Raw genomic sequence first — 12,078 nt, forward strand, 5'->3', positions numbered from 1 at the left:
CTCTAGAGAGAAATATTGCATATTCCCTCAGCCTGCAATAAAACAGACAATTCATGATACTTTCTCATCTCCTAATTTTTATACCTGATAATACAATGTCAGTGTTGTACATGAGACAACACTATTGAGGAATTTATGGATTTTCATGCTGTGATCGGTGATCGGTCCTCAAAATCCTGACCGGTGCACCTCTAGGAAGAAGCAGCGCTGAGACACAGGTTTGATCATCCCCTCCAGACAAAAACAGAGGCCCAGGTTTACAGATTCCATCTAATTCGTGTTTTATTGTGTTGTCGACACAAGTATGAATACACTGTTTGCCTTCGTTTTTGCAGGTAATCGGCATGAAATAAGACAAAAAACTGTGTGGAATGATTTGTGATAAACAGCAAAAACAGTCTATGGCTTGCTGGGCATGACACTGACTCTATTTACAAACTCAAATCAACTCACTGACAGTTTGAATATTGGTAGCACAAAGCTTTTTTTGTCTTTATAAATATAAAAAGGGGGGGGAGAGGAAGAAAGGCCACCACGGGCCTAAAGGGGGATAAAGTCTCTTTCACCGAGACAGCTTAACACTCAACAGAGTTATACATATCCCATCTTCTGTTATGGCACCAGTATCAAAGCATGCACTGGACTCGCTGGTTCCACCGCCCGTGCTCGGTGTCGGGCGGGGTTAACAGAGCCGGCTACGCACCGGACCAGCAAGTAGAATAGAATAAGAACTAAAAACAAAAAAAAAAAAAAAGACTACAAATTAGAAATAGATATTGACTGTCACATGAGGTAATGTGGATCAAAGCACTTCTGTACATTGTCTAATTTTTCCATGTTTTTTCTTTTTTTTTTGGAATAGTTTGGAAAATCATATTAAGTAATTATAAACAAAAACTGATCACATATAATCTACACAAAAACAACAAATGAGGATGTCAATAACACAATTTTCTATGAGAAAATTCAAACCTAGAATGGCAGTATATTGACATTTATATGTATAAAACAAAAAAACAAAAAAAAAAACAACCAAAATGTAGCAGCAAACAACAGGAGAAAAGCATTGTTTTTTAATCAGTTTCTTGTTTTTTTTTTTTTCCTTTTTGACTTTTTCTTTAAACATGTAGCTGGGATTTATTTTCTATAGCAGCGGAATACAAGGAGTGTTTCTCTCCTACTTTCTATCTTTAATGTACAATCAGAAACCTAGTTTTTTTACAGAGTTCCTACACAAGTTTGACTTTAATTTAGCACTCTCTTAAAGCCGAGCTCTCCAGCTCGCATGCCTTTTACATTTTTTGAAAAGTATGTCCACCTTTCATCAACATCAACACTTTTCCATCCTGTGTAGGAACCCTGAACTTGAACATCTACAGCGAGACAGCACCCACTGGGTGAGCCTTCACCCTTTTAGCCACTTTTTCATCGCTTGGTACTGTTGCCGGTCTTTTTTTTGCTCTCCAACCTTCTTTTTTTTTTTAGGCAAGTCCCCAAGAGATGCAGCCCACGTCTTTTAGGTTTGTGCAAAAATCACATCAATAGTCTTATCACCCTCTTTCTCTTTCTCTCTTTTTCTCTCGGTCGGTCTCTCTCTTTTTAAGCTTTATCCATTTCCCATAATCCATGAGCAGTATCCAAACTGAGGTTTGGGGGGGGGGGGAAGATGATGCTGCCGTCCTAGTGAGTCAGAGACAGGCGGGAGTTTCACTTTTACCACGTTTCTGGACTGCAGGGCTGCTCTGGAGGAAGATACGAGCTCATCCTTTGAGTTAAACGTCAGCAGGATGGAACCAAAGTCAGTTGTGGGAGTTATAAAAATAAATATATTGTGGGTATATAAAAATAAAGCATTATTTTTTAACTATAAAAATAATACTTCTTTTTTACTTTTACGTTTTCGTAAATGTGAAGCTTTGGCTCTCTCCGTGCTGAGGTTTAACTGAACTTATGACATCTTTGGGCCTGACAGAGCAGCTCTGCTCCTCACAGGTTAGGACTCGAGTCAAAACTTGGATCTGACGAAGAAGAAGAGCGGGAAGAAGAGCGAGCGGCTTGGCGAGAGCCGGCGGCTCTCGGGTTCCCGGCGGTGATCGAGCAGCATTCGTCACGCTTTTTTTTTTTTTCCTTCCACACTGGTCAATTCTTTTTTTTTCCCGTTAAGACGAATCTGATCCAGGTGCAAAAGTGTGTGAAAATGCTACTTGACATGTCTGTTACCAGAGGAACTGCAGTTTTAAACCCCCCCCCCACCCCCTTATTCCATTTCCATGTTCTTTTTTTTACAAACTTAATCACTGTGATTTTTTTTTCTTTTTTTCGTCAGTTGAGCCAGCACTGCTGACCAAAAGTGCTTTTTTTAGAAAACGACATTGGAATTGTATTAGGTCTAACTATGCGGAGAAAGAAAATCATAACAGACTGTGGACCGCTCTTGCTTACGTGTGCACTGATTTGATGTAATCGAATTACAACGAGCTGAAATTGGCCAAAAATGAACATCATCAAGGAATAAACAAAGAATTCCATTTGTCCACATCAGCAGTCCACAGACTTTTACAGTCATAAAAAGAAAAAAGCAATCACTCACTACACTGGCTTTGAAGAAACCAAAACGCTTGGAAAAGAAGAGGTATAAGACTAAATGATATAATAAAGTGACTAAACATAAGCAAGCAGGGCTAAATGAATGTCTGCACTACAAGAAAAAACACAGAACTTGGACAGTCTAAATCATTCTAGATACAATACTAAGGAACGTAAGTCTTTGCGTTATTAATAAATGTCAGGTTGCAGGAGAGCACCTGCAGGCAGACCACGAGGACCTACTGTACACGACACTTTGGGATGTTTTAGTAGGCGAGTTGCGTCTGCATTAATTTAAAGATTCCTAGTTTAATGTGGGTAGGGAATTAAAAAAAAAAAAAAAATCTGTTTCTGTGGCTCCACTCCAGCCCACACTGGTCACCAATATTCTTTTTTCTCTCTGGTACGTTTCTGTAGTGTTCAGTTCTTTTCCCAGGAGGGGAGGGGCTGCCAGGAAATGTGGCATTGGGGTGTGTAGCGTTGGCGGGCGGGCGGGGCGCTCTGGTCTCGTCTGGGCCGTCATTGTGGACAGCATATATGTTGAGAGTGACGGCTCGGCCGGTTAAAAAAGGAGCCCCACGCCGGGGCCGCAGGAAGGGGGAAAGAGGAGGGGATTCTCAGTTCTCAGTCCGGACCTCTCCTCAGCCCACACGCCCTCTGGACAACAGCTTTCCCTTCAATCATCGGGTCATCGTCGCTGCATCGGCCCGTACTCAAATGTTGACGTCTCTCACGTCCGTGGGCGTGCAGGACAGGTCGGCGTCCTCGTCCACGCGCTTGGACTCGGCCGCGCCGCCGCCGTGCTGCTGGGCCTGCCGCAGGCTGGACTCCAGCAGGGACTCGATCTGCTCCTGACACGACCGTAGGCAGTCCTGCAGGAGGAGAGGGGAACACTGAGTCAAGAGCAGCACAGACACAACCAAGAACAAAGGTGATGAGTTGAATTCCTCTTTAATTCAGAATTACAATTAAATCCGATTAAAATGAGTAAAAATGATCATGTAAACACCTAATTCCGAATGAAAATGGCCATTGCGAAATAAACTTAATTCCGAAGTAAGTGGCTGATTTTAAATCTGAATAGAATAATTCCACAATCATGTATAAAGTGGCTGCGTCCAAAATCGCATACTTCCACCCTAATGAGTATGCAAAATGAGTGTGCGAAACATTAGAAGTACTCAATAGTATGCACCATGCATACTCATTCTGGAGAAATTTTTTAGTGTGGATTGATGGACACTAGCCGAGCAGAAACCTCTCACAATGCAATGCAGCGGTGTTTGGTTGCTAAGTGATACGTATATGTCATAAGTATAATATTAAGTATAATAATATTATTATATAATATTAATATTATAATATTCTTATGTAATAATATTATATAATGTCATCTTGTTTGGGCCAGAATAAACGGGAAAGAGCGGAGCGGTGCTGCTACTGCTGCTGTTACCATGGTAACAACTCCCCCTCCCAACGGCAGGAAGTGCTGTGTGCGCTCTTAATAGTACGTCCGAATTAATGCACACTACTGATATTTACTCAAAAGTGTGCCGAATTTAAGTATACTTTTTAGTATATACTTTTTAGTATGGCATTTCGGACGCACCGACTCATTCCGCTTTAAATTAATTCTGGTCTTTCTGCGCTGCTCGTTCCCATTCTGAATTAAAAAGCATCCTGTAAGCGTGGCCGGTGTGTGTGTGTCCGTACCGGGTCGCTGCGGATGACCTGGGACAGGAAGTTGGTGAGGTTCTGGGAGGACAGGGAGGAGTCCTGGCTCTTCAGGAACAGGCCCTGAACAGCAGCCACCACGCTGCCGGCCGCCACCATCGACGGAGGACTGGCGATGAAGTTCACGTCTGTGGAAACAGCAAACGCATGTTCTTAAACTTCTGTTTCAGTTTGACAGTGAATGTTAAAAAAGAAAACAAATAAATCCCTATTTTATACGCATGCGTGCTCCACACATGCATGAAAAAGCCCAACAACACTGCCATGATGGTTCCAATCTCCAGGAATGATCAGTTTATATTGCTGCGGGGAAGCAGCAAGCGTCTGTACATGACTCAGCAGAATACTAATGTAAACATATAATATATATTATATATTAGAAATGCATATATATATGCCATAAGTTTTTACCAACTTGATATTAACCATTAAAATATATGTAGACAAAAAAAAAAGAATACTAATGTAAACAAAGCAAGTTTGCATAAAGTTGCTTCATCATCGTTTTAGTTTTTATTAGCAAACATAATGCTACCTCATTCAGACTGATGTATTTACACTTAAAAAAAATGATTTCAATTTAAACACATCATAGAAAGCATCTACTGCTTTTTAAAGACGTGATTTTCAAACATGTATGTGTCATGACTCATGCATGGAAGAATAGAAGTGAATGTGACGGTAACGTGGATCTATCCCACTGATGCTGGGTCAACATGCACACACACAGTACTGAAGTGATGCCCCACCTGTAGCACACAGCGCCACGAAGGTCTGGGCGTGCTTCCTGAGGATCTGCTTGGTGGAGGGGTGGATCTTCAGCTTGGACAGGAAGTGGTCGATGAAGTCGTGAGGGGTGACTGAAGCCAGATCCCACTTCAGCTTGCTGAGAACCAGCAGCTCCATTTGCTGTGGAGGGAACAGACCAGAGGATCATTCCAACTGAGCCACTTAGTGGAGAAACACACTGTCATCCTACTTCTGCTGGACATTAACCTCCTACAGCCACAATGTCATTTATTAATGTCATTTACATGGTTTTATTTTTGTTACAGTTATATATTTATATATATTTATATATATATATATATATATATTTATATATATATATATATATATATATATATATATATATATATATACACACATACATAATGTATATATATGTGTGTGTGTATATATATATATATATATATATATATATATATATATATATATATATATAAATATATATATATATATATATATATATATATATATATATATATATAGGCGTCTTTGAGATCTTTTAAATTCACTATATAAATAAAATGGATTATTATATATATACATATATATAAAACATAAAGTATTCTGCCTATATATATATATATATATATATATATATATATATATATATATATATATATATATATGTATATATATATATATATATATATATATATATATATATATATATATATATATATATATATATACACACACACACACAAACACATACATATATGTATATATATATACACACAAGTCATTAAGTATTAATTAAGTATGATTAATTAGGACTTGATGTAAATGTCACTGCAAACATTAGCTGTCACTAACATCCCATTGTTCAGTCGTTGCCAATCGCCTGCACCTCCGCCCGACGGCCAACAGGTGTCGCTGATTCTCTGCTTTTATTCTGATAGGCATTGAGACCATTCACAAAATAAAGAGGCCTTCCAGTCACCATGGGAAAGTCAGACACCGCTGCACTTTTTCTACCTTTCAGTCACAGTTTTTTAACAGGCATTAAATACTGATAATATCCCTCCACAGGGGAGCAGCAGGAGTGTATTCTGCTCACGTGGCCCTCCGTGCATGCTGATCATGTACTGTAAAAGTGTTATGCAACGTGCAACATGTCTGCAGAAGTTAATTACCAGCAGCTCTCCGGGATGGACCGAGTTGTCTGTGTAAATACAGAGTTTCTCCGCAGTTAAGGGTACCGTCTCCTTCATCTTGGACGCCAAAAACATACACGTAGCTCCGAGCAGCTGCAGCCTTGTTTTCCTGGTGGCCTCCACGGATAAAAATCTGTCCAAATAGTTCATAGCCAGCGGAAAAACCTCCTCCTCGCATTTCTGTTCTTCGCAGACCTGGAGGTGAGAAGAAAAAAAAAGCACTTTAGAGGTTTTGCTGCTGCTTTGCAAGGGAGAAAATTCCCCCATTCATATGCATTATCATGTCTTTGCCCCCACTGACTCCTTGTCCTCGTCTGCGCAGAGCTGTTTGCATGGATTAGCTGTGCAGACCACAATCATCCCAAACGAATTTACATCCAAAAAAATAAGCACTTTTTGCGATTTTACCCGATTGAGCCCTCGGAGTTTAAAATATACCGGCAGGTAAAGCTATATAAATCAAAGCCAGTGTTGAAATCCACCGAAATAATTTAAAAGGAAATAAAATCCAAAGTATTTTATCGCTAGAGCAAGATGTTTAAGTGTTGCAGTAATGAAAATAGTCAGGAATTAGTTTGCTGTCAGTTCTGACTGAAACACAAAGGTGGCGTCGACGCAAGTTTCACTCTCTAATTTCAACTTCGTCATCTTTTCAAAAAATATTTATAAATAGTAAAAAAATATCAGACCACGCGCTATTCGCATGTAAATGATCCCCAACGAATCCCTGATCGGATGGCAATGAAATGATTCGAATTGCGATCGCCGTTGATTTAAAATAAATATATTTCGGAGAGGAGCCTCTTTCACATGCGGTGGGCGACGCTTCCCCTAGTCGCCGATGCGCGATTTCAAAAATTAATAAAAAATATATAACTACAATTAATTGCATTGAAAAGTTCATGTAAATGTTGCAAAATGTCTAAACTATCAAATCCGACTGTTTAATTGAATTATAACATTTGCTTTTTGGGAAAAAAAGACTAATTTCCTCAGCGACCTTCACAGACGGAGCTGAGTCTTGGGAAGCAAAACAAACTTTACCAGTTGATATCAGTCCAATAAAAGTTAGCACCTATTATGTAAGCGCATCGAGGTATAGATGCATTTCTGCCGGATATAACCGTTTTACTGTCATCGCTGTGGATGTTCTAGATTTTTAATGATATTAAAAACCTCCTCGTATACCGCAACAAAGATGGCGCGTAATAAGCTACTGGCACGGGCCAGACTGCATACGTGTACATTTGCTTGATATTTTGGAGAAAAAGCCCCAATCTCAGAAAAATACGACAAGCATTCGGGAGAATATAAACTAATGATAAAAAGTGTGGAATAAAGAACAAGCGGGGTATTTGTACTAGGGGGAAGTGGGTTTGGGGTTAAGAGGAGCCTGTCTGGTGGAAGGACCACCCAGCAGCGCTGCTCGGGGACGCACTTCCCCCAGACATGAGCCGCGTGCTGGGGGAGACGGACCTGCGCGGTCCGGCCCTAGGAGCCGGGCAAGAACCGTGGCGGTGCAGGGATCGGAGAAGGGGGGACGGGGGAGAAAGAGCCAGGGGAAAGCTCATTCAGACAGAAGAAACGGGGACGGGGGAAGTGAACCAACCTCCAACATCCAGGTGGCTAATATCTTCCTCATTCGGGGTACAATCTCCTTCTGGACGCACTTGAAGTAGTTGGGCGACGGCAGGTAGATCTCCTCCGCCTTCAGCATGGTCTGCAGGACGCGGTCGTTCAGCAGGTTCACGTCCTGGTAGGCTCTGCGGATGGAGTCCACCTCGCAGCACAGCAGCTGCTCCTCCATGGCGGAGCCGGGGAGCCGGGGAGCCGGGGATCCGTGCGTCGGGGGTCGGATTGGGGCTCCGGGTCCGAGGATCTGCTTCCAAGGGGCTCCGGGTTTGGACTTGTGTTGCAGGATCAGCGGCTTACTGGGGCCGAAATATTCTTATTTCTGATTGATTTCAATAGCTCCGGCTTGTAGGACTTGTTGCTGTGTCTGTTGCTGCTGCTGCTGTGTGTCCTCTCTTGTTCCTCTTGTTCCTCCTTCCTCTCCGCTGTGCGTGCGCCCTCTGAGCCGGCGCGCTCTGCTCCCACAGACAAAACCCCCTTATCCTGCTGCTGCTGCTCAACACCAGCACGCACGCGCATTTGCAACACAACTTTAGTGGGTGAGCGTGCACAGGGGGGGGAATAAAGAGTGAGTGAGGGTGGGGGGGTGATGGTGACGTCAGCTGGGATGAGGGGGGGGGGGATCAAAGAGACATGCAGTCTGCCAGGGAGCGCGCAGGGGAAGAAGGCTTGTGTTCTATACATATATATGTACATACAGGAGGAGAGAGAGAGAGAGAGGGAGGGAGGAGGGACGACCCCCACCCCCCTCCCTCCCTCCCTCCCTCCCTCCATCCCTCCCTCCCCCGGAGGAGGTGGGAGGTCCGGGTCCGAGTCGGGGGGGATTTCTGCAGGGGGAAGCTCCACAGGCCGCCGGCCTCTCTTCGGTAGGGGGCGATGCAAGCCCTGCTCCCTCTCTCTCTCTCTCCCTCTCTCTTTCTCTCTCTTTCTCTGTCTTCCTTCCTCTCTCTCTCCCTCTCTCTCTCTCTCTCCCTGAAGCTGAATGAAAGTAGCACCTCTGAGCAAACATGAGGTGAGCACATGGGAGAATAGTGAAACACTGTTTTATTCATTCATACTGTTTACTCCATAGATCCTGGAAGAGCAGGCTGGAGCTTTACTGCTGTCTCTGCTAATGGCAACAGCAGATACCAGTAGTTTTACTCTTAACTAGTAATCCACTTAACCATAATAATAATAATGATAATAATAATAATAATAATAATGTTGCCCCCCTATACAGTCCAGGTAAAGCAAGATGTCAAACTCCAAAAGCAGTTGTTTCAGAACTCGGGAGTCTCAAAAAAAGAATCACATTTTATAGTATATAACACATGTTTGCATTTTAACTGGACCACCACTGGATTTAATCACTACACAAACAGTTCTGGTGCTATTAATGCGCTGCTTCACCTTAATACCAGAGTTCAGTCGGTAAATCAAAGTGCTGTTTAGAAATGAATACATATTAATTCATATTTGAGTGGGGGAAAAAAAAGTGAAGTTTGAAGACTTTGTGACAGGAACACTCAGACACACGAGCGGGAGGAGACTAGACGTGCACCAATGGGAGGAATTGCTGTTACTAGGCAGATGGTGTAACTCTTCATGTGGGGAAAAGTTCAGTGCACTGGAAAAGTTTGCATTGCCATTGATAACCCTATCAGAGTCCTTTGATGTGAGCTCGCCTGCGATTTCTGTTGACAACTGTCTTCTTCTCTTATTGACCGACAATCATAAAAGTTTTATAACCCCCAGAAAGGAACGTATCAATAAATCCTGGTTCCGAGTCGTGCAGGCTGACACACAGAGGTGGACGTAGACCTGCTCGGTCTGGATCTGCCATTGGTTGTATGTGTAGCTGCCACACTTTACAATTGAAATGTGTAAATTGAAGACAGTTAATCTAGTTTCAATGCGAATCCGAGCTTTTCACATTCCTGGAATTCCTCTCTGAGCTATTGGGTTTACCGTAATGGCTGAGCTGGGAGCCAGCTCTGTTGTCAGAGCCTGGAGACACATCACACCACTTTTACACTTTCTGGGAGGAATTAGGACACTAAGAATCCACGGGGTCGATATATATGTGTTGAATTGATGAAACAAAAAAAGTTAACTATGTTTTCTTATTGTTGATTCAAACTTTTTACATGGAGCTCACCTCACTTTCACTAAAAGTTTATAACACGACCTCACATTTGTGTTATGGTTCATTACAATAACAGAGATGCTCTCAGTGTACTTTTAATTCAGTTTATTAACTTGTGTGTGTGTGTTCGGTGTGTGTATATGTGTGTGTGTTTCTAGGGCCAGCAGTGCACTTTTCTGATTTCTGCTTCACAAATGAGTCCCAGCTCCTCTTAAATATTACAGATAAACCAACCGACGGTACGACACCGTCATAAACTGTTAACAACCAGAATATTTCACTCATATTGTGTTCATACATGTCATTCTTGAATCTCAATCAGAATTCATTGTTTTATCTCATAACATTTAGTCAATTTTATAAAAGAATTGTGGGATTAGAACGCACGTGTGGTGCAGACAGGGAAACTACAAGCAGCACTCGTTCTCCCACCTCTGGTTTCCTTCAACTCTGTGTTTTTCTCAGAGAATGTTGTGTCCTCCCCAGTCCCCTCATGCACACACAGACATAGAGGCTTACTGTGGGAAACAAAGAGAGCTGGAGCATGTGACTTTTAAATTGAGGCTCGTCTAGCTGTTTTACGGTAACGGCAGAGGGACGTTTAAAGGGACAGTGGGGAGCTGAGCTGCAACCGGTAGAGCCCACGCTTCAGATTACCGGCTCACACAACCTGCACGTCCCTGCCTGGAAAATATATAAATGCCATTTTACACGTTATATGTGTTTGCTTTTGCCCTGATGTAAATTGTCGGCTGAGCAGTGCAAAGCTACTGATGCTTTCTAAAAAATGTCAAACCAATTTCAGATTGATGCTAAATCTTTGTATTTCCTATATTTCTTCCACAGTGTCTTTATCAGAGCTAGATTAGTATGACATGTAGGTATTGATAAGAAACGTTGTTGATATCCATTAAAGCAGCAGCGGAACAGAAAGGCTCCTGCAGTGGGTCGGTCTCTGCTCGGCTGCACTTCATGCTGCACGCTGGAGTTTCCTGGTTTTGTCTCTTTTGTTGTTTTGATTTATGTATTAACGTGACAACCGCTGCAGAAACGGAAGGATTTCCAAAAAAGGGTTGACCGTCCAACATTTTTGTGATGAGAGCTTTGAGAAATTTGTGCTTATATTTATCACAGTCACCATTTTAATGCATTATATTACCTTTTTATTATTATTGTGTATGTGATTGTGTGTGTGTGTGATTGTGTGTGTGTGTGTGTGTGTGTGTGGGGGGGGGGGGGGGGGTTTCAAACTTGGTTTCATCGTCGGATTTCACTCCCGTTTGTGGTTCTGGTTCCGTTGCCCTGGTTATGGGTCAGCTGATCGCTCCAGGAGCCTCTTCTCCTTGCTCTGCTCTTATTGCAGATACCCTGAAAAGTAAGTTTGAGTAGCTCTGAGCTCGCCCCCCTTTTTAGCTTTTTTTTGTGAATTCCCATCCCAGTATCTCTTCATGTCGTGCACTTTTCTGCAGATTTCTTCTTTAACGATGTTGAGGCACATGCACGCACATCCTTTCGCACCAGAGCACCATTAGACCGTCAGATTGATACCTGGAACACCTGTCAACAAAAAGACTATAATTTTCCCGGGAAATACTGAATAGTCATGTGCCATTTATCTTATTTAACACATTATTAACATGTATCTTCTTTCGTTGTGCTTGAGTGTGTGTGGACATTTTTGCTGGTGAAATATTCTGTCACTTGGCCTAACTGAGCCGAGCAAAGCCGTGTGTGAGTTTGCATGGGCGTTGAAGTGGTGACATTTGTCTTCACCCACATTCTATGTCCGGCTTTGAAGTCCTGATGCCTCTTCATATTCTAAATATGACCTCCAACAACACACACACAGTGTGTGTGGAGGCTTTTCCTCACACGCTGAAAGAGAGGAGGCAGAGAAGGAGGGTTTTCCCTGTGAATGAAGCTCCTTTCTCAGCTGAGGGCAGGTCCACAATGACCCTGCAAAGATGGATAGGGAGATTGTCCTGTGAAGTGATCCGCGAACACAGATAGGTGGGGGTCGACCGTGTGTGTGTGTGTGTGGGACTGGCTGTGTGT

The 12,078-nt window shown here is 42.5% G+C and overlaps 1 protein-coding gene across 1 annotated transcript; it reads right to left on the minus strand.

Moving 5' to 3' along the window:
- Window positions 1-256: 256 nt before the first annotated feature.
- On the minus strand, window positions 257-8,431 carry ccnd1 (cyclin D1). The gene is made up of 5 exons (XM_061736973.1): window positions 7,873-8,431; window positions 6,243-6,458; window positions 5,070-5,229; window positions 4,300-4,448; window positions 257-3,458 (listed from the first exon to the last, which is right to left on the minus strand). Exons 1-5 carry the CDS (start codon window positions 8,068-8,070, stop codon window positions 3,300-3,302), a joined length of 882 nt encoding a protein of 293 aa, XP_061592957.1. The 5' UTR covers window positions 8,071-8,431; the 3' UTR covers window positions 257-3,299.
- Window positions 8,432-12,078: the final 3,647 nt, after the last annotated feature.

This window comes from Cololabis saira, chromosome 2 (genome assembly GCF_033807715.1).
Source record: "Cololabis saira isolate AMF1-May2022 chromosome 2, fColSai1.1, whole genome shotgun sequence".
In the NCBI taxonomy this organism is placed as follows: Eukaryota; Metazoa; Chordata; class Actinopteri; order Beloniformes; family Belonidae; genus Cololabis; species Cololabis saira.